This window comes from Miniopterus schreibersii (assembly GCF_964146895.1).
Source record: "Miniopterus schreibersii genome assembly, chromosome: 2".
Taxonomy (NCBI): domain Eukaryota; kingdom Metazoa; phylum Chordata; class Mammalia; order Chiroptera; family Miniopteridae; genus Miniopterus; species Miniopterus schreibersii.
Window position 1 is genome coordinate 137,063,816 of NC_138102.1, and position 23,260 is coordinate 137,087,075.

Sequence of the window (23,260 nt, forward strand, 5' to 3'; positions counted from 1 at the left end):
TGTTCCGAGGAACCCCCGTTCTCCTCGGTCTCGAAATTCGGGAGACTGTGGCCAACTCCGCACCTCAGCGCTGTCCGCTCTCCCTTTGCTCTTCCAGGCTGTCTGCTCCCTCTGCTGGCCTTTTTGGCACATGACACCCTCTTGGAGTCTGGAGGCAGAGGAGACTGGGGAAGCTAAAGGAGTAGGCTTTACAGGTCAGCACCCCCCAACCCTAAAGCCCAGTTAGGAGTCCAGGGAGGGGGTCGTATGAGCCCAAAGAAACGGACTGGCAGAGGCTGCTTGCGTAGAGCGGTAGTGTCTAATAGGGGAGTGCCCTGTAGCTTTGGATTTGTGTTGCCATGGTGACCAGATGGAGGGGAAGGGGCAGCTATTTTATTTTCTCTGACCTTTCTTTATGAGAAAGGGGAGAAAGCATGGTGGGGGAAAGGGTCCCTTCTTTTTCTGTTACCTTTCAGACAGACCTCCCACATCCTGACTCTGCTTCCAAGAACCACCTCCTTGGGCCTGGAGGGTTAGTAGGTTAACTGTTCAGTCTAAGTGTCAAGGGGAAAAGGGGAAACTAGGAAGTGATCTGAGGCCAGACAAATATAGATAGTAGCTGTGAGGTACAGATATGGAGCCCTATCTGAGCGTCCTCCCCCATGTTTCTTTGACCCAGACACCAGTTATACCCAGAGAGTCAAGCAAGACCAGAGGTCAGTGGAGAAGAATGGACCCTCCAAATGCTCCTGTCTCAGCCATGTGCCCAGTCTCCCAAGGTAGTTCTTTTAGGGCACACTGCTTTTTTCTCCCCACACTGCTTTCTCTAGATCAGCGATTCTCAAATATTTGGTTTCAAGACAACTTTACCTCTTTAAAATTATTAAGCTTTGTTTATGTGGTTTATATCAGTTTACCATATTAGAAATTAAAACTGAAAAAAGTTTGTAACGTAGGAATACACAAGCACACATCCCATTAACAATGATGTCAGAAAGATGATGTAATCACGTCACACAGCCTCTGGAAAACACTGTATGCTTTTGAGATAATGAAAATAAAAAGGCAACCAACATCTTAGTATTATTATGAAAATAGTTTTGACCCTGTGGACACCCCTGAAAGGGTCTCGGGAACCTCCGAGGAGTCCCCAGACCACACCTCGAGAACCATTGCTCTGGATCATCTTCTCAGCCCTTCTTTATGACTCACACTTGTTGAGTTTTGTCTCCATTTTTATTAGGAAAGTATAAATGTTTGTCTCCCCAGTGGGTCCTGCCCCCCACTGGGAAAAAACAAGGAACTTCTCAGGCTCAGTACCCTTCTCTCCTCCCATTTCTGGGGCTCTCTTAAACACCTTTCTTCAGCTCCTTGCCCATCTCCTTCTTGACCTTCCCTTAAAGCACTTCGACAGTCCTACCCCTGGCCAGTCTGTTTCCCCTGTCTTCAAGCCTGCTGGACCCTCAGTCTGCTTCTTCCTTCTCTCACTTGAGGACTTTCTCTTCTTGGGAGAGACTAAGTCATTTTTATCTGCTTGCTCCTTCCTTCCCTCCCTCCCTCCCCCCCTTGCCTCTGCTATTTTCTCATAGGGCTTGGGGTAGGAAATCATTCTTTCTGGGTAGATTCCTTCAGAGGACAGACTTTTCCCATCTCCCCACACATCAACCAGCCTGGAATAGACCAGAGTCTGGACAAGAAAGTATCCATTTGGGTCCCATAGGTGTCAACTCAGTCATACTGCCAAGGTGGCCCATTGAGTGGAGGTGCAGATCAGGAATCTGATGCCTCCAGCCACAGATGCCCTTTGCCTGGGAACCCCCAACTTGATCTCTTTACTTCAAACCCCCAGGTCCTCTTGCTAGCTGCAACCACAGGCCTCCACCACCATATCTGGCACATCTGTCTTGACCACATTGCCATCACGGTTCAGGTAGAGAAGAGAGAGAGGCCTTCGGGCAGTAGGGACACAGCAGGAGGTACCCAAGGGCCAAGGATTGTTGGCCTTGAGGAGGCTGAAGACAGCAGAATGGAAAGAGGCAGCGATGCCCGGACTGCCAGCCAGGTGGGAGGGGCACTGCCCACTGCAGTAATTCAGCTGGTACCCCTCAGGCTGCAGGATCCAGTCCCGCCATCCCAGTTCCTGGAAGTCTACGTAATGGTCTCGTCTACAACATAAGGGAGTCTCAGGCTCACAGGTGGGGGTCCTCCTCCTGGCCCGGCCTGCTCCCAGCTCACTGGGCCGGATCTTAAGCTCCAGGAAGGGCCGCCGGTTTCCCTCAGTGTCCAGGAGCCGCTGAGACCGCCCGGCAGCTGTGCTGTTGCCTTCTAGGGGACTGCAGTCCAGCTGTAGTCTCAGGATGCGAGGCTCCTCACCCCTCAAGCCACTAGAGGGCAGAGTCAGAGCATGCCAGCCGGGGGTTGAAACTTGGTGCTCAGCCAGCAAGGCGCGGGACCCTCTGTGCCTCCTCCTGGGGTCCCATCGGAAGATCTTCAAGAAAAGAGTGCCAGGAAGGGTGGGGAGTGCGTGCAGCCACAGGCGGGCATAGTGCAGGCGGTGGGACCGAGGAGTGGACAGGTGGAAGGTAAGCGTGGAGCTGCAGGTTGAAGTGGAGGAGTCTGCCAGAAAGATGGAGAGAGGACTGAGGGACGGGGCAGAGATGGAGCTCTCCTCTGAGACTCCTGCAAGCCCTGCCCTCTGCTCTCCCTAGCACCCACCTTTAGAAGAAACAGGGACTGCCTAGCATCCTCCGCACCCAGCCCCTGCCCCAACTTCTCCTCCCACACCCAGCTCTGTCTGCCTTTTCTGTCAGCCTCCCTTTCTGCTTCCCTTTCCCTGTCTGTTCTCTGCCTGTCTCTCCCTCACCCACCTGTGGTGGTAGCAAAGCTGATGACCTCCTCCCCACTCTTCGGAGCCACACTTTCCTGCTGTAGTCTCCGGAGAGCTCTGGTCAGTGCTGCCTGGGGTGGAGGATTAGTTATTCTGGGACGACTGGTCAGGTGCAGCCCCGCCAGGATTTGCTGCTTGGCCAGCTCCAGGACCAGGGCTCGTTCTGCTTGGGGCACCAGTGTGGGGCCCCCACAGGAGGGACACAGAGACCTTGCCCCCTGCGCCCACACCAGTGCCCACAGCAGCAGCAGTGGGAGCTGGACATCAGGGAGCCCCATGTTCCTGATGAATGTCCCTGGGTCGGAATGGGAGCCTCGGATGGCAGTTGCTCCTTCTGTTGAGTCTGATTGCGTGGAGGCCAAAGAGGGCACAGCAGCAGCAGACACCAGTGCCACGCCTACCCTTAGCCAAGGGTAGAGCCACCTATCTTCTATTGCCTGGTAGAAAGTGGGTGGTCTGATGGGTAGCTGTGTTTAGCACAGTCTGCCAATTTGACCCTCACAGCTCATGTCTGGTTACTGACTGGGGCCTCTTTAGAGCCTGCAGCGTGGGGCTCCCTCACCTCGTGGTCAGCCTGGTCAGCCAGCAGACCTACCCTCTGAGCCCCAGATTGGCCAGCTGTGCTGCCCATCAAGCCCCTGCAGGGGGTGGCTGTCCCCCCTGGAGCTCAGGTTTCACCATTTGGCCCTGGTCACTGAGCTTAAGGTAGGGGTATGGAGGGGGGGGGCAATGTGGACACGCATGATGCAAGAAAGAGGATGATTTCACATGGTCAGTCCTCAAGGTCTGGGACTTGGGGGAGGGAACTCCATATAGCAAGGTGGAGAGGGGCAACTTCCCTTCATCCTTTCAGCCTCTTTAGCTTGCTCTGCGGCCACCGCCGCAGGAGTTTCCCTGATGCAGTTGTGAGTTCCAGTGGTTCTTTCTCTGGGGTCTTTGGGCAAGAACAACTCTGGTTTCTATTTCTAGCAATGGGTCTGGTCCAGGGGTGAGAGGTTAGGGGGTGGGGGCGGGAGGAACAGAGTCCTTTTGCCCAGGCCAAGGTGGCAGTGCCACGGGACACGAAAGTCACCCCCTGACCCTGCCTGTGCTGGCTGCCCAGAGTCCAGCTGGACTGAAGCACAATGTGGAGGAGGGCAGGAGCATGGGGTTGGCATGTTACTGTGATGTCTGGAGAAACCCAGGGAGGTGGGATGGGGGTGGGGGTGATGCAATCTTATAGCAGGGCAGAGTCCAGCAAAGCTGGCAGAGGGCATGGGACTTGGGAGGGCGTGTACCCAGCTGCTGGTTCTCTTTCAGGGGACTGTGAGAGTTGCTTAATGTGGGGCACCCTAGAAGTGGTGCCAGGTCTCTGTTAATGGGGGTGGGAAATGAGCGGTTTAGGACTTTTAAGAGTAGAACCAAACAAAAAGAGTGCAGCAACCCTAGTTCCAATCCCAGTCCTCCTCATCACACTTTCTTGCTGACTTTAAATTGGAGAGCCAAGGCCCCTCCACCTTGAACTTATGAGGGAAGGCCTCATGCTAGCCTTTTCCCTTACACCCCAGTTTCTTCAAGAAGATGGGAGGAAGTGAGTGTGATTTGGAAACGTTCTCCCAGCCCATTTTACTCATCTCTCCACTATTTAGCCAGTGGGGGCTGTCAAGAGAGATTGCTGGACCTGGCATAAGGAGAAGAGAGGTGGTGCTTTGGGGGCTGGGTCTCAGTACCGACAACGTCCACCATGTGGCAGTGCCGTGCTACTGGACAGCAGCTGTCTCAGCGTTGACCAGTGTCCCAGGGAAGGGGCTGCTTTGGGGAGTGGATAGATGCAGTGCTTCCTAACGTCTCACTCTGGGGACCCTGTCTCTCTAACAGGAGACCAAGAAGCTGGTTCCCTCTGCTCTCGCATCTCGCTACTGCCAGAGAGCATAGAATGTTGTCAGGACCCGCATCACGGTTACCTTTGGTTTTGGACCTCATCACAATGACAGGTGGCAATGGAGCTTGGTGATGGGTGCAAGGCACTTCCTAGAAACTCAAGGCACCATGTGGTGGGTAGCAGGGAGAAGGGACAATGAGACTTTATAGACCCTCCTGTCCACCCTGCATTTCCCCCCATGTCTTGAAACATTCAAACCCCTCTGTCCAGTGCTCTCTGCAGCCCCCTCTCTGTTGGTCCTGCTGGTGACAGCCCTCTGCCCCTGGGGTCTGGACCGTAGAACTGCAAAGTAGAGGTTTTTGCCCATGGCGGTGTTTCAGAGAGCTTACCTTTTGGTGCCAGGAGACAGCGTCAAGGGAAGCAGCAAGTAGTAGCTACAGGAATCTCTGACCTCACATCTCCCCCACTCTCTCATTCAGGTGCCCCCAATTTCCAGCTCTTCCTACCTTCTTGCTGCTGTGCCTGGCTTGGCCCTACCTCTCCACTGACACTTACGTCAGAACTCAGCTATAAATATGCTCTTAGCATCTTAGTCACTTTTCCCAAGAAGTGCTCCTGGGTTATAAATACCCCAGCCATCTGCCTCACAGGCCCGCCCTACCACCAACCTGGTTGGGGCTGGTGGGTAGCAGCAAAGTTTAGGGGTGGGTAAGGAAGTAGAAGAATCCTGAATGATTATCTTGCCTAAGTGAGAAAAGTCTGACAGTCTAGAGTTAGGGGCTCAGGGAACTCTGGAAGAAAAGGTTTGGAAGAAGACAGATCCACTCTCCCTCTTTGTTATAAAAGGCAGAGCCAAAGAGAAAGGGAATAATACTGATCCTGTGTTTATTTAAAGCTTTGCCATTTTTTTCATCATGGATTTTTTTGCATTAATTTTGATGTTTTAAAAATATTAAATTGAAATCTTATTTATCTTGATTGGTAACTTTTTGGCATCCCCTTAAAATTTTGCCCCTAAGCTGAGTTCTTCACTTCACCTCACTTTAGTCTTGGCTCTGGGGACTGAAGTTGTGGTGGGAAGGGAAGGAAATTAGATCTGGGAGGGGCAGGAGATGGGTGGAGGGAGAGATACCAGAAGACTTCCTTAGGTTCTCTCCTTAGATGAAGATCTCAGGTCAAAGGTGGGATAACTTTCATGAGTTTGCTCAGGAAGCCTCACAGCTCAGACTTGCAGTCTCCCAGGAGGTCCCTTTCAGACTTTCTCCTCTAGGGCTCCTATTCCAAGGACCTCAGACCTTGGTAGAAGGGGGTTATAAGCTGAGCAAACACAGACATCACGTAACCCAAAGGACACACGGGTTTTGCAAAATCTCGGCCTTGGGCTGCAGACAATATCGACCCCATAGTTCAGGGCTGTCCAACCAAAGGGAGGAGATGGTGGGGGAAGAGGGCAAAGGTCTAGAGCAGCGATTTTCAACCTTTTTCATCTCACGGCACACAAACTAATTACTAAAATTCTGTGGCACACCAAAAAATATATTTTTTGCTGATCTGACCCAAAAAAGGCATAATTTTGATTGATTTACAAAAAATAATAAGTAATTAACTACCCTTTTTGCTCCAAAGTGACTTTTTAAAAAATTAAGTGTCTAGCTGTGGCAGGTGTGGCTCAGTTGGTGGTGTCCCATGCACTGAAAGGCCTGCAATTGGATTCCACATCAGGGCACATGCCCAGGTTGTGGCTCATGTTGTGGGCTCTGTCCTCAGTAGGGGGCTTGTAGAAGGCAGCTGATAGATGTTTCTCTCTTATCGATGTATCTCTTTCCCCCTCTCCCTTCCTCTCTCTTTAAAAAAATATTTTAAAAAATCAGGTGTCTATACTTTTATATAAGGATTTCTGATACCAAGAATTAACCAATCAAATGCAGCCTTATCATGTAACATGACCAATAAGATGCAACTCTTGCCCTGGCCAGTTTTCTCAGTGGTTAGAGCATCGGCCTGTGGACCCAAAGAGTGGTGGGTTCGATTTCCAGTCAAGGGCATGTACCTCAGTTGCAGGTTCGATCCCAGGCCCTGGTCAGGGTGCATGCAGGAGGCAACTAACTGATGTGTCTCATTGATGTTTCCCTCTCTGTCTCTCCCTCTCTCCTTCTCTTCCCTCCCTTTCACTCTCTCTGAAAATCAATGGAAAAAAATATCCCCTGGTGAGGATTTAAAAAAAAGATGCAACTCTTATATGACCTATATATTTATGGTTCAAGACAGGGCATTCACACAGGATGGCTATTGTTGTGTTGGCTGTTGTCATTTCTTTTATTTGACAATCTAAGGGAAAAGAGGTCAGTGCTCCTGACTAAATAGTCAGGTATTGAATGTTCTAAAAATTCTTGCAGCACACCGATTGACAATTGCTGGTGTCAAAAGAACCCAGTTGCAGAGCAGATGCCTCCCTCTTCTCACCCCAGGCCTTCCTCTTTTTTCTCCCTGTCCCACTCTAGTGGCCCTTAGCCAGTTCCAGCTTCCAAGCAGGACTCCTGGATGGAGCCCTGGGGGTTGGTGAAAGGACGGCAGCCATGTCTGAGCCATTCCTCTGCCTCCCACCACTTGTATGCCCACAGGTTGTTGGCTTACTTGCTGATTGAGCAATGATCTGTGAGTACAGGAGGAGGAGAGGAGCAGGTAAAACCCAAGTCTTTATTGGCTTTGAGACCAGCAAAGATGATTCTGAAAGGGTGGAGGGGGCTTAACAAAGAAGGGGAGAGGCAACCTGGGGAAGGAAGAGGCATGAAGTATGGGACAGACGCAATAGCTCAGTGGAGAGGAACCTGTGTGAGGAGAGAGCAGAAATGGGCAGGGCAGGAAGGCTGTGTGTCATCTGGCCTGTCAGTCAGGGTCCTGGCTGGAGACCAAAGACCTGCTCAGCTTTCTGTGGTTGCATCACTGAGAAGACTTAGTGAGGCTTCTTTACAGATATATGTAAAGCACCTAGGGACTAGTAAGAGTGGAGAGCCACTACAAGCCTCTAGCAAGGAAGCAGTGATATCAGAACCCAGGCAAAGCTGGAGCCATGGAATGGGGGAGCCAGACAGGAGTTGTAGGTACATGTCACAGCCATGGTCACACAGAACCATGGCACCTAGGCTGAGGGAGCAGGAATAAGAAATGCTCTGACTTCTTGCTTGTGTCTCCCCTTAGTCAAACTCAGTAAGAAGCAGGGGCCAAAGGAACTCAGGTGAGTCAGGCCTCAAGGGCATACAGTAGGGCAGAAAAAGACAAAGAATGGACATGGGTGTGCCAAAAGAGCCTTAGCAGCCCACCTGGGCAAGTAAGAAGAAAAGGGGCTCAAGACAGAGGAATGAGCCTCATTTTGGAGAGTAATGATCTAATCTTTGGTGAAACCAAGGAGGGGACTCTCTGGAGATTCAGAAAATCAAGGGAAGGGACTGGGTCAGCTTATCCAGAGTGGGGAGAACATTGAGTGCAAAGGGCAGGGAGGCATAGTGGATGATGGGGTGGATTAAGAGTAGACTCTGGGTGTCTGCCTGGGAACTAGATTGCACTGCTCATCGTTGGAGGTGGATCAGAGTCTCTGGGATGGTAGTTGAGCATGTGAGGCTTGCTGGATGGACTGTTCTCTAGGAGAGGCTGGTGGTTGTGAAGATGGTACAGTGACTCTCTTTAGATGATCTCTTCAAGTCAAAGTTGGGATAATTTCCATAGGTTGCTCAGGAAGAGGGAGTGCACCTTCTGGACAGAGGCAGTAATGGAGTCTGTCCCTCTTCTCAAGGAAGCATACCTCTGTGAGGGCATATTTGCCTACCCCAGCTTGGGCTCTCCATACCACATGGACTAACTGCACCCGCAGGCCTCTACCACCATGTCAGGTATATCAGTCTTGACAATGTTGCTGTCTCTGTCATAGTAGAGCAGAGACAGGGGGTGCCGGATTGTGGGCACGCAGCATGAGCTCCCTCCAGCGGTGCCTGTAGCTGTGTTGGCCTTGAGAAGATTGAGCACTGCAGTGTGAAAGGAGGCAGCAATGCCAGGCATGCCTGCTACATGCAGTGGGCACTGCCCTGTGCAGAAGTTCATTGCATAGCCTTCAGGTTGGATGATCCAGTCATGCCAGCCAATCTCACGGAAGTCCACAAAGAACTCTTGTCGACAGCACATCCTGGACCCACCCTGGCAATCAATACCATGCCGTCGAATCCTGTGCTTGCCCCCAGCTCTCACCCGGGCTGCCACGAAAGGCCTATGGGCAACCCCACTCAGGATGACTGAGCTTTGGGCTACCTGGCCTTCAGGTACAAGCTCCAGGGTCAGGTGTCCCTGGCTGCAGGCAGCTTGAGCTTCAGGCCCCAGGAGGAGCTGGTGCCAGCCACTGGCATCCACCTTCAGCAGATGCTGAGTGGCCAAGGTGAGGTTGGAATCATGTGGGCCTAGCACAAGGACCCTCACCTTCAAAGTCCGGGTAGTATTGGGAGGGAGCTGCACAAAGAACATAAGGCTAGCCTGCTGGACCTCCACGCCACCAGTAGTTCTATCAGAGAAGAAGTGGAAATCAAGGCGAGTCTGGTTGATGTCGGAGAAGCCTGTGGACACAAGAAGCCCTAGTCATTGTGGCCTTCTGGGTGTCAATTCTAACAGCTACCTCTCTATTCTCAGCACTCTTTTTTTAAAAAATATATCTTTATTGATTTCAGAGAGAGGAAGGGACAGAGAGAGAGAGATAGAAACATCAATGATGAGAGAGTCATTGATCGGCTGCCTCCTACATGTCCCCAACTGGGGATCGAGCCCACAACCTGGGCATGTGCCCTGACCGGGAATCGAACCTCGATCTCCTGGATCCTAGGCTGATGCTCAACCGCTTAGCCATGACCAGCTGAGCTCTCAGCACTCTTGAACACTCTTTGCTCACTCTTGATCACATTGTTGGCATTGTTGACTCCCCTTTCCTTAAAAATCTTTTCTCTCTTGGTTTCCATTATACAACTCTCTTATGAGTCTTGCTTGATTTTCTTTGCTCGTTTTTTTTTCTCTGACCATCATTTTAATGCAAGATTTCCCCAAAATTTGACTTTTACACTGAGGGGAACTCTTACCCACACTCATGGTCAGCCAAAACAATTTTTATTCTGGTGATTCTCAAATCTGTATGTCCAGTCCAGACCATTTTGCATCCCTGGACTGGACATATAGATTTGGGAATCACCAAGCTTCAGGACACATGAATGTCCTGCCAGCACATTAAAATCAATTTGTTCCAAATGGAAATCATTTTCTTCCTCACAGATCTCTCTTTTTGTTCTTAGAATTAGTGGAGCCACTACTCTTCTTATCATCTCTAGATACCCTATGGTCACCTCCCTCACTTCCCACATCGAGTCCCTTACCACAATGGTTCTAAAGTCTATGCATTTCTTCCTGTCCCTATTACTATTGCTTCAGTTCCCCTCTTTATCCTTCACCTGCCCCATTGAAACACTTTAATTTGGTTTCTATTCACTCCATTCCACTGAAATTATTCTTGTCAGGTTCACCAACACCTGCCATGTTGCCAAGTCCAATGGTTTCATCTCTTTATATTCATCTTTCTTGACTTTTAAGCAGTGTTTGACACACTTAAGCATTCCCTCCTTCTTGAAAGTTTTTTCTCCTGGCTTTTGTGACTCTGGCCACTCCATTTTTGTTTTTTTGGTTTTTTTTGCTGACAGCTCCTCTTTCTCTGCCTGATCTCTACATGTTGGAGGTCCTGAGCTCCCTTCTCCTTTTTCTTCTATATCTCTCTCTCAGAGTAGTCTCATCAATTCCCATGGCTTTCCATTTCATCTATATGTTGATGAGTCCCAAATATATATCCCTGGCCCTGATCTCTTTCCAAACCCCCGTTTGTATATCTAGCTGCTGATCTGATAATCCACGTGGATATCCAATGATATCTCAAACTTTTCATGTTCAAAGAACTCTAGATTTATCTCCCAAAACCGATTTTTTCTCCAATATTCCCCTTCCCTATAAATGCATTGCTTATGCCAAAAAATTGATTGCTCTCATCCCCTATTTTGAAATTATCTGCAAGGTCTGTTAATTCTACCTCCAATTAATAATATAATTTCACTTATCCTGTCTCCTTTACTATACATTAGCTCAGTAATTTTCAACCTTTTTCATCTCATTGCACACATAAACTAATTACTAAAATCCTGCAGCACACCAAAAAATATATTATTTGCTGATCTGACAAAAATATAAGTATAATTTTGATTCAGTAGCACTGGATAGTTATTGTGTTGGCTGTTGTCATTTCAAAAAATATATGTTTTTATTAATTTCAGAGAGAGAGAGGGAGAGGGAGAGAGAGAGATAGAAACATCAATGATGAGTCATTGATCAGCTGCCTCCTGCACGCTCCCCACCAGGGACTGAGCCCACAACCCAGGCATGTGCCCTGACCAGAAATCAAACTGCGATCTTCTGATCATAGGTCAATGCTCAACCGCTGAGCTGCTAGGTGGCTGTTGTCATTTTTTTCCTTGACAGTCTAAAGGAAAAGGAGTCAGTGTCCCTGAATAGTTAGGTATTGCATGTTTTAAAAATTCTTGTGGCACACCAGTGTGCCTGCCATGGCATGCTGGTTGAAAATTGCTGCATTAGTTCAACCCACTATGATCTTTTTCTTGAACTATGGCAATTGTTTCCTAAGTGGTTCACTCTTGCCCTCCAAATCATTCTGCACATATCAGCTAGTATGATCTTTTTATTACATAAATATGATCAGCTTAACCTCCTGAGCTTAAAATCTTTCAAAGTCTTCCCATTACTATTTTTTTTCATGTCTACTTTTTATTTTGGAATGTAAAGCTCTTTTTAATTACAGTTGACATACAATATTAGTTTCAAGTGTACAACATAGTGAGATTTCACATTTATATACCTTACAAAGTGACCAACACAAAAAGTCCACTATCCATCTGTCACTGTACAAAGTTATTGTGATATTATTGACAGTATTCCCTATGCTGTACTTTACACCCCTGTGACTTACCTATGTTATAACTATGTTTGTACCTCTTACTCCCCTTCACATTTTGCCTATACCCCCACCACTCAACCTTCTGGCAACTATCAGTTTTTCTGAATCTATGAGTCTTTGTTTTGTTTATTCATCTGTCTAGTTTTTTAGATTCCATACATAAGTGAAATGGTACAATATTCGTCTTTCTCTAATTTATTTCACTTAGTGTAATACCTTCTTGGTCTATCCATGTTGTTGCAAATGGCAAGATTTCATTCTTTCCATGGTTGAGTAATATTCATGTGTGTGTGTATACACACATACACCTACACTTTTTTATCCTTTCATCTATTGATGATCACCTTCTATATACTGGCTATTGTAAATAATGTTGCAGTGAACATAGGGGTGCGTATATCTTTTTAAATTAGTGTTTCATTTTCTTCAGATAAGTGCCCAGAAGTGGAATTCCTGGGTCTTTTTTGTCTCTTGTTACAGCATTTGTTTTAAAGTCTATTTTGTCTGATATAAGTATTACTATTCCAGCTTCTTTTTTTCTTTTTTTCCATTTCATTATCATGAAATATCTTTTTCCATCCCTTTATTTTCAGTCTGTATGTGTCTTTCAATGTGGAGTCTCATGTAGGCAGCATATGTAAGGGTCTTGTTTTTTTATCCATTCAGTCACCCTATGTTTTTTAATGGAGCACTTAATCAACTTACATTTAAAATAATTATTGAGCCCTGGCCAGTGTTGCTCAGTAGTTAGAACATAAGCCTGAACACTGAAGGGTGGTAGGTTTGATTCCTGGTCAATGGCATGTACCTGGGTTGTGGGTTCACTCCCCATCCCTGGTTGAAGTGCGTGCAGGAGGTAACAAGTTGATGTGTCTCTCTCATATCGATGTTTCTCTCTTTCTTTCCCCCCTCCCTTCCACTCTCTCTGAGAAGCAATGGAAAAAATATCCTCACGTGAAAATTAACAAAAAATAATAATTTTTGTCATTTTAATTATTTTCATACTATATTTATAAGTTGTTGGTCTTCTACCTTTACTAATGTTTGCCTTTACTAGTGAGATTTTTTTCTTCTTTCATGTATTTTCTTATTTCTAGTTTTGGCCTTTTCTTTTCCACTTACGGAATTCCCTTTAATATTTCTTGTAATGCTGGTTTAGCAGTGATGAACTCTTTAGCTTTTGCTACTCTGGGAAAATCCTGATCTCACCTTCAATTCTGAATGATAACCTTGTTGGGTAGAGTATTCTTGGTTGTAAATTTTTTCCCTTTTCATCATATTGACTACATTGTGCCATTCCCTTCTGGCCTGCAAAGTTTCTGTTGAAAAGTCAGCTGACAGTCTTATGGGCATTCCCTTGTATGTAACTAGTTGTTTTTCTCTTGCTGCTTTTAAGATTCTCTCTTTATGTTTAAATTTTAACTCTTTAATTATAATGTGTCTTGGTGTGAGCCTCTTTGGGTTCAGTTGTTTAGGACTCTCTGTGCTTCCTGGACTTGGGTCTGTTTTCTTCTCCAGGTTAGGGAAGTTTTCAGTCATTATTTCTTCAAATAGGTTTTCCATCACTTTCTCTCTCTTTTCTCCTTCTGGTAACCCTATGATTTGAATGTTAGTATGCTTGATGCTGTCCCAAAGGTCCCTTATGCTACCTTCATTCTTTTTAATTCTTTTCTTTTTAATCTTCCAATTGGGTGACTTCCAACTATCCTGTCTTCCTGATTGCTGATCCATTCTTCTGCACCATCTGGTCCACTGTTTATTCCCTCAAGTGTATTTTTCATTTCAGTTGTTACAGTCTTCAGTTCTGATAGGTCCTTTTAAATAAAAATCATTTTTATCTCTTTGTGAAAATTCTCACTGAGTTTACCCACTTGTCTGCAGAGTTTGGCTAGCATCTTTACGACTATTACTTTGAATTCTTTATCTAGCAGACAGCTTACCTCAGTGTCATTTAGTTCTTTTTCATTTAGTTTTTTTTCTGGGGTTTTGTCCTGTTTTTCTTCTTCTTATTATTTTAAATGATTGATTTTTATGGAGAGAGAGAGAGAGAGAGAAAAACATCGATGTGAGAGAGAAACATCGACCAGCTGCCTTCTGTACATGCCCATCTGGGGATCAAACCTGCAACTTAGGTATGTACCCCAATTGAGAATGGAACCCACAATCTTTTGGTGCACAGGACGATGCTCCAACCAACTGAACTACCTGGCCAGGGAGTTTTTTTGTTTGTTTGGAACATATTCTTTTCTCTCTTCATTTTGCCTGTTTGTTTCTATGCCTTAGGTAGGTCAGCTACAACTCCTGGTCTTGAAAAAGTTGCTTTATTTAGAAGGTGTCCTGTGGGGTCCAGTGGTGGAATCCACCTTGTCACCAGAGCCAGGTGTTCCAGAGGTATTCCTGAGTGAACTAGTGTGGCGCCCTGTTGTGGCTGGGCCAGAGCTTCTATGGACACACTGGTAGGTGAGGCTGGTCCCTGGCCTGCTGGCTGTGAGGCCTGGCCACAACTGTTGTTGGCACACTGGTGTGCAGGGAAAGCCTTCAGTGTGTCTGGCTGTGACATCCAGCCATGAGGTTGCAGACACACTGCTGTATACTGGTGCTGACTGAGGCTGCCCACTGTGTATGGCAAGAAAGAAGTCACTTTGGAGGGATGATAGTTTGGCTGAGTCCTCAGGGAAATGCCAGGGTGGGGTAAACAGTGTTAACAAGGTTAATGGAGAGTGTCAGAAATGGCAACTGCCAGTGTCAGACCAGCTGGGTTAAAGAAAGAGGAGGAAAATAGTGCCCACCAGTACCTCTGACTCAGGAGAAAGTTCCAACAGATCCCCGTCCCTCCAGTACACACCCTAAAATTAGTCAATGTATCAGCTTCGCATATGACCTAGCAGCTTTTCAAACTGCTGCCTCTGTGCTGCGACTTAGAAAGAGTGGAACCTGGGTTTCCTATGGTCCTTTGGCTCTTCCAGAAGTAAACCCCACTGGTTTTCAAAACTTTTAGAGACAACCTTTGTGGTTGTGATATTCTTCCCATTTGCAAGTCACTGTGTGGGGAGTGGGAGGTAGGGTAGGTTCTGACTATACTTAGTCTGTACCCCTCCTACCCATTTCAATGTGGCTTTTTCTTTATATCCATGGTTGTAGAAAATCTCTTCTGCTAGTCTTCAGGTCGTTCTCAGAAATATCTATTCTATATGTAGTTGTAGTTTTGGTGTCAATGCTAGGAGGTGAGCTCAGGATCTTCCTACTCTGCCATCTTGAACTTGAAGCCAGGAGCCTTGCTCTTTAAAGCCAATTTAGCTTGACCATGAAATGTCATTCCTTGTGGTTGGTGCACTGCCTCTGCAACCTTCCCATTACTATTTGAATACAGTTGAAATCCCTTAACATAGAAAACTTATGTGATTAGCCATAGTGATATTTACCGACTATATTCAATCTATACTGTCTTTTTCCTGTTCCTTGAACTCAAGAAGTGGTTCCAAGGACCCACTTCATGGCCTTTGAACTCAGTATTTCCTCTGCCTGGAATGTTTTTCCAAGATTTTTGAATGGCTGGCTCCTTTTTGTTATTTAGCTCAAGTATCTCCTTTTCGAGGATGCTTCCCTGACTAACCTATCTGAAGCAGCCTTCAACTCTACCTCCATCTCTCTAAAACATCATCTTGCTTAGTTTATAGCCATTATCACTCTCCATAATCATCTTGGTTTTTTCGTTTATTTGTTTACTACTTGCCTCTCCTTCTTCCCTCTCTTCCCCCATCCCAACCAGCTAGAATATAAACTCCACGAAGGTAGAAATTGTACCCGTATTGTTCACTATTGTATGGTTCACCTAGTACTTAGTACATAGTCGGCACTCAATAAAAATTTATTGAATGAATGGTCTTTTATTTTCTTTAATTATTATTTTACACTGATACCAGAGTTATTTTACAAAAAGTTGGCTAGATCATGAAATTCATCATCTCAAAAACCTTATTGGTGAAGAAAGTTCAAACTCTTTTAGGAAGCAGTCATATGCCCATTATGATTTAATCTTAGCTACATATATAAAGAATACTTTATTGTGGGAATGTCACTGACACTTTCGTAGACATAAAAGGGCAGAAAAAAAGTTCAACTAGGCTTCGTGTGAATTGGAAAGTCAGGAATAAGGCAGCTTTTGACAGCTCTCAGAGTCAACATGCTCTCTCTCATCTGTCTCTATGTAAGTTTACTTCATTCTTTTCTCTCTGTGGATATACTTCTGCTTCCTCATCAGCTTCCTCAGCTCACAAAATGGTGGCCCCAAGTCCTGAGCCCATAAAACCTTTTATTCACCTCTTCCTCGCTAAGTGAGTTGATATTTCAGTGTCCCAATTCCAAAATCCTAGAAGAGTTTGATTGGCCCAACTAATCTTTTCTTGCTAGGTCACTAAGCACCTTACTGTTAAGACCTCTAAAGTCATTCCAGTTATGGCAGGCAGACACATGACCCCCAGGGGTTGTGGTAAACTATTACATTGTTTGCCACCAATGAACAACAGCTCCCAATATTCCTCAGTTTGTACAATTTCTTTCCGTATTAACTCTGGGCTTAGCCATGTGATTTGATTTGGCTAATAAGACATAGGCAAGCACAGTGCAAACAGAAGCTTGATGAGTACTTATACACTGAGGCTTCATCTTTTTGAAAGCCAGCAACTTGGCTTCAGAGAAACTTGGGAGAGACTACTGAATGATGAGAAGCCATGTGGAGAGAGACTTTGGAGGATCAGAGACCATCTTAGATATTCTAGCCCCATCTGAGCTCCTGGTTGAATGCAGTTACATGAGCAACCTCAGCTAGACCACATGGATCAGAATTGTCCAGATAAGCCCAACCAAATTACAAAATCATAAGAAATATTGATTTTTTTTTCTTTTAAGCCTCCATATTTGGGCTGATTTGTTATATTAATGAATAACTGAAACAAAAACTAGTATCAGAAGTAGGGTGTTCTATAACAAAGACCTAAAATATGTAGCATTGACTTTGGGACTGGGTAGCAGACAGAGGTTGCAAGGATGGAGAGGAGACTGTTAGTGAAGGCAGGAAGAGCAGTGAGAAAGTTGCTATTGGAAGCCAGAGAAAGGGGACACTGTGTTATGTATTGGCTATCAGCTGTGGTAGCTTGGAAGCTAGAAATGATATCTAACAAAGTTGTGAATTTAGCTGAAGATATTTCCAGGCAGAACACTGGAAGTGTCATTTGGCTTATTTTAGCTGCCTTATCATAAGAACTATTCCATTTTCAAGCAGAATTTTGATAAAATATTTCAAACTGGTCTTGCTAGATTGAACAATAAAATATATTTTCATTCCTTGCCTCTCTGTCTGGCAAAAGATTCTTCAAATAAGATATGGTCTCAGGGCAAAAATCAAATCCAGGGCACTACCAGTAAAATATGGCCTTGGTGTGAAGATCAAACAAATAAAGGGTCAGCCATAAGACTCTTTGCTAAGATCTAACATCTTTGTTAAGATTTAAAACTTAAGATGATGTTCTATAGACCCTCTCAACTAGACAGAAGGATTTCTAAGAATCTTAAGAGCTGTGTTCCACAACACCCTTGTACCCTAAGTAGGGGGTCTGTCTTGACAGAGTGGAGTGCCTTTTGTCTGACTGAGTAGACTATAATTTATTATTTAGAAGGCCCACAGAATTTTAAAGAGAATTTTAATAGTGAAAGCAGTGCCAGTGTGGACTAAAGGGACAGAAACAGTTCAAAATGAAAAGAGGCCTCTGGGCCCTCAACTTCTCAGCCACAAACACAGGTTATTTCTTATTTAAAAGGAAAGACATCTCAGAGGGTGAAGCCAAGGTCTGAGAGAGTGGCTCTAGAAGCCAAGGAGAACAGTGGAGGACTCTCCTTGAGAGGAGAGGAAAATCCTACCAGGGAGCAGAATCAGGTCTTAGCCAAGGGAATTCTGGATTTGGGATAGACGGAGATATGTGCCTGGCTAGATATCAGAATTTTCATAGATCAGTGACTGCTGATCAGTGATTCGTGCCTCCCGCTTCCCCATCTCCCATTTTGAACAGGAGTATCTATTACTGTTATCCTGTCCTGGTCTCAGCATTGTATATTAGGTGTGTAGGAGGCAGTTAACTGTATTTTTAGGTCACAGGCAGTGGTGTGCTGGGAAATATTTAACAACTGGATTCTAGAGGGTAAAGAACCCTGATTTGTAGTATTTGCCAATTTCTGTGGTATAAATTCCCCAACCATGACTGATTTCAGACTATCTATGTAATGTCTCTGGATGCACAGTTGGGAGATATTCACAATCAGCTCTCATGAGCCAGTATGAGCCAGTTCTAGGACACCATTGAAGGCCCCTACCCTACTTTCCCCAGAGCCCCAAACTCTCTCTCTCTCGTCATATCTTCAGCAAGAACAATTTTCAGATCTTTGCTTGACACTATGGTGTAGATAACTTAAATTGAAATGAAAAGTTCGAGCTAAAATATTTAAATACAAAAGCTGAAATCCAGGCATCTGTCATTCTCACCCTCATACTTCATCTCAGATCAGTCTCCCTCTGGTGTGAACACTGTATTCATTCATTGATTAGCAAATATGTGGAAAGTATACAGACTTTGAAGTCAGAGAGAATTGTGCTTGAATTCTGCCCCTTGCAAGCTGTATGACCTTGGCCATGTAAGTGAGCTTCTTTGAATCTCAGTTTCTGCATTCATAAAATGGGAATTCTAAAGTTTAGTTTATAGGGTAGTTGTGGGAATTACAGGAGATGAGGCAGGTATACTTGATACATGGTAACAATCATTATTGTCACAATGTGCCAGGAACTGGGCTAAGTGTCAGGTATACAAAGGTGAAAAAAAAACCAGCCAGGATTTCAGTGTTCAAGGGTCTCATGGTTCATGGCCATCTGTCCACCTATTCTAATCAACTCCAAACTACTTTTCAATTCCAAATGCGGTCTACTCCTTTAGACTTTCACCCATGTTTTTCCCACTATTTAGGATGTTGTTTACCATTCTCTACCCATTGAAGACAAACACTCTATAATGGCAGCCCATTTGCAATCTTCTGAAAGACTTCCCTGTCTCACCAAGTCCCAGTGAGTTACTCCTAGCCCAGCAAACTCTTGTGCCCTCATGTAGCATTTATTTCATTCTGCCTTATATTCTAATTAATTTATTTCCAGGAGCAGTACCTAAATCCCTCATGGGCAAGATTTATTTCTTGTCCCCTCCCACCTTAGTCTTCTAAGTACATTACCTGAATTAGCTCATTTAAATTATCTCAACTATAGTCTAGTTATGCCCATTTTACACATGAGAAAACTGACTATCAACAACCCAGGTCACACAGTAATAAGTGTCTGAGCAAGGATTTGAGCCCACGCTATTTGGTTCCAGAATTATGTTCTTAATCATGAGGAAAAGCACATTTTGAACTAGAATATGGTTTCATCCATCACTGGGGACTCTAGACTGTGGTCAAGCTGACCTGCAGAGTGATTTGGTTGTTTAACTCAACCAGTGTTTACTGGGCATCTACTAGGTATGGGAGAAGCAGAGGGGTGTAGTGCCCAAGGCCATGGATTCCAGAGCCATGACTGGCTCCACCACTTACCAGTCATATGACCCTGAGCAAGTTATTCAACCTTTCTGTGCCTTAGTTTCATCACCTTTCAAATGGGGATAACAATAGTACTTGCCTCACTGAGCTGTTGTGAGGATCTCAAGGCACTAGTATATGTAAAAGGCTTAAAACACAGTAAACTTTGTATAAGTGTATGTTATTTCTACTATACACTAGTCTCTGGTGATAACATGAGGAATAAATGACAGTTCTGACCTCAAGGGGCTGATATCCTGTTGGAAGACAGTCTTTATAGGAAACCTGGGAACAGGCAATTTCACACAGAGAATTCAGGTTCAGGGCAAGGGTGTGGGGGCCACCAAAGAGGAAGCACCTCACCCTCCGGTCAAGGTGGGCTTTTTGATGATGGGAGTGCTGAGTCTTGAAGTGCTGACCAGGGGAAAGGTGTCAGGAATGGGAAGGGCCTTCCAGACCTAAAAAAGCGCTTGTAGGAAGCTCAGAGGACAGAGAGATCACTTTGTGTTCTGTTTCTAGGGTACTGTCTCCGAATTCTTGATCTTTCGCTCTAGCTGCCCACTAAATTCTCTAACTCCTTTCCCCTCTATGGAAGTAACTCTCTCTTCTCTTCTATCTCCTATCCACCATTCTTATGTCCCATTTTGACCCTGTTCTGATGTGGGTAACTGAGGTATCAAGGTAAGAGGTCAGGTGTAGGGTGGATAGGTATTATAGTCCTGGTGTTTTTCCTCTTGCTCTTTTACCCAAATGAGGCATCTGGGGGAGAGGAGACAGAGAGGCTGGATCCTGAGCCAGAGAAAAGACAGACTCCCCAGCTTCTAGCCTCTGGGTCCAGGCCCAGGAAGTGGATGGGCTCACACCACAGCCTGGGGAAATTTGTAGGGTCTTTAGATAGACGAGCTAAAGGAGATGGGAGCAGGCAGTCTTAAAAGAAATGAAGTTTACCCACTTCTCAGCTGCTCATTGGTCACATCTAAACTACAAGAGAGAGACTTGAGAGGTGGGAATCCTGGATTAGATTACAGGTCATGGGAAGGAAGAGCTGGAATTGTATAGGAGAGAAGTCAGGGATTAGGTTGGGGAGGACACTTTTCCTTTCCTTGAGAGGTCAGGTTTTGAGGAAGATCTACAGATCAGGAACCCACCTGTCTCAGCAAAGCTGATGATCTCATATTCCTGCCCCCTGTCAGCCTCCGGAAGCGCCCCCTGTGGGGGCCCATGGAGGCGCTGCAGCGCAGTCCTCAGAGCAGCTCTGGACACTGGCCGGCTCAGGGTTGGGCGCTGGCTGAGGTGCAGCTTGTCCAAGATGCTTCTCTTGGCCAGATGGAGCAGCAGCTTCCGCTGGCTCTTCAGGTCCAAGGCATGCTTTCCACATGCCAGACACTGACTGTCAGCTCTGGGAGTGGCCACTGTGGCCAGATCCAGAAATAGGAAGGCCAGGAACAATGAGGAGATCATTGCTGGAGGAAGCCCTCCTTGAGTGACACAGTTGAGACAGGGCCACAAACTTTGGGCTTAGGGTCTCAATAGCTGTGATCTTGGTTCCGCCCTGGCCGCCAGAGGCCCGGGAAGGAGAGTGTGTCCAGCTGGCATGAGTCCTTGTTGCAGGGGATGGAACAGCCAAACATCTGACTTGAGAGATGAAGCCAGTTACACGTAGAACTTGGCAGAAGCTGCCAACACATAATCAGTGAAAGTACAGAGTGGGGGATGTTAGTGGAGGTTGGTTTATTTGGGGAAAGAAGTGTTCCTGGGTCAATGCTGGGAGACAGTGGGTTGTCCATGTGAGCTGCCAGGCCTGGGGACAAAGGTTAGAGATGAAATTCCCTTTCAGATCAATGGCCTTGCTGGGAAGCCTGGTGGGGAAAGAGAGATCAGAGGTTTTAAGATAGAATATTAAAGGGTGACTTTCAAACAAGAGGGGTCATTGGCAGGCACTTTAGGTCACTGTCACGCAGGAAATTGAGAGTTTGAGAGTCGAATTTTCCTTTGCCTGGTACTTCCCACCTCCCTCTTCCCCTGCCCCCCTAATCCAAACTCTCTTTTGAGCAGAGCAGGGGCACAAAAAATTCCAGTTCTAGTTCGGTCTTCTGTGTACTCAGAGGGAAGTCTGAAGGGGGGGGAGGGGGCTTGAGAGCTAGATTTACTCTGGGGTTTCTTCTGCTTAGGAAAAGAAAATTTGAGATTTCTCAGAATTCCTGCCTTTCTTCCCCAAAGGTCCTGAGTAGTAGATCTCCAGGGAAAGACTTTTGTTTCCACAAGGGGGATTTACCTGGCAGGAATGGCAGGTGGATTTAGGAGCATAGATTTTTAAGCCAGATGACCTTTGTTAAATTCTGTCTTTTCCTTTTATCAGCTGTGTGACTCCTGGTAAGTTACTTGACCTCTCTTGCTTTAGTTTCTTCATTGGAGAAATAGGGAAAATTATTACCCATGATTCCAAAATCCAAAAGTAATCCATGGTTTTGTGTTTGTTTTTTTGTAACTCATATGGTGGTTAAACCTGACCTGAACAGAAGTGAGGTTATTTATGGTCTTTTAAAAAATCATGAGACTATTTATACATTTTCTTACTCTAGAAATATTATTTGATTATGGAATGCTACTCCTGGAGGTGTTACATAATATACATTGTATATACCATTTTACCTTTAGAAAATTTTCTGAATTCTGAATTCTGGTCCTACGGATTTTGACTATGGGATTATAGGTCTATAATGATCATTTCACAGTTTTGAGATTTAAATAGTTTTGTAAAAACTTACAGTGGCTGGCACATAGTAAGTGCTTAATAAAAGTTTATTATTATTCCTGCTACATAGGTCTGTTTGTGGGCCAGAGTACCCTCACCTTTAAATGTGGTGAAGAAATTCCACCAACGTCTGCCCTTCTGGACTCTTCTTTCCTAGACCCATGTTCCCAACCACTATCTGTAGTGCAGTCACTTAGTAAGTCATCTCTGCTGCTTACCATTATATTGCTAGTATTGTACACAGTGCCTCGTCTATAATGCAGGTGCTTAAAAAATATATTTGAATGAATAGATGACACAATCCAGGCTGCTTCTCAGAAATTATAGGTAAGTTGAATTTTTGTGTGTCAGAGTTACTTAACTCTCTTCTATAGGGGCTGATCTTTTTTTTCTTCTTCTTTTTTTAAGGGCCATGATAGATGAAGATTTGTTTGGTCTCTAGTATAAATTTATTAAAAATAAGTTTTATTGAGATATAATTCACATAAAATTCACTCTCTAGAGTATACAATTCAGTGTTTTTTAGTACATTCTGCAGTTCTTGTTGCATAGTAAATATTTAATGGTCAAATTCTATCAATGAAAGACTACAACGCTTCTTTGAGGTCAGTAAGTGATCCAAGTACATGTAACCAATAACTAAATTGATTCTCCCTAAGGTGGACAGAATGGGGAAGGTTGCAAATTTAAAGTGACTCTTAAGAAAAAGAACTGTATCTTACAGGGAGGTGTTGGTAAGAAGTGATTTCAACAGCATGAACTTCAACCTGCTATATTTAGAATTAAATTTTTACATCTGAAAAAAATGGACATTTACCCACCACATCTTTACCCATTTATACTACATATATTTATTGCAAAAATGCTCTTTTGGGAGGAGTTACTGTCCTAAGTCAAAGGTTGTTTTGAAAGTGCTCTGTAATTTTAAAATACTTTAGTTAATAGTATTATGTTTAAGTTAGGGTGAATCTGACAAGCTTGAGGGGCTTAGGGTGCACTAAGGATCCCAGTGGATGTGGGTTGGCAGCTTGAGACACAGGGAACGCAGAGGGAGCGGCAGAGGGAGCAAACGAGCGGGCGAACTGAGAGGGTGGGCGAGCAAGTCCCCGGCGTCCGCCAGCGCGC

The 23,260-nt window shown here is 45.3% G+C and overlaps 2 protein-coding genes across 2 annotated transcripts; both read right to left on the bottom strand.

The window, feature by feature from the left end:
* Positions 1-1,679: 1,679 nt before the first annotated feature.
* Positions 1,680-3,144, bottom strand: INHBE (inhibin subunit beta E; the record flags this gene model as incomplete). The annotated part of the gene is made up of 2 exons (XM_081128557.1): positions 1,680-2,595; positions 2,847-3,144. 2 exons carry the CDS (start codon positions 3,142-3,144, stop codon positions 1,838-1,840), a joined length of 1,056 nt encoding a protein of 351 aa, XP_080984683.1. The 3' UTR covers positions 1,680-1,837.
* A 3,902-nt stretch (positions 3,145-7,046) lies between these two features.
* INHBC (inhibin subunit beta C) lies at positions 7,047-20,979 on the bottom strand. The gene is made up of 2 exons (XM_081129276.1): positions 20,529-20,979; positions 7,047-9,325 (listed from the first exon to the last, which is right to left on the bottom strand). The coding sequence occupies exons 1-2, from the start codon at positions 20,839-20,841 to the stop codon at positions 8,580-8,582; spliced, it is 1,059 nt and encodes a 352-aa protein (XP_080985402.1). The 5' UTR covers positions 20,842-20,979; the 3' UTR covers positions 7,047-8,579.
* Positions 20,980-23,260: the final 2,281 nt, after the last annotated feature.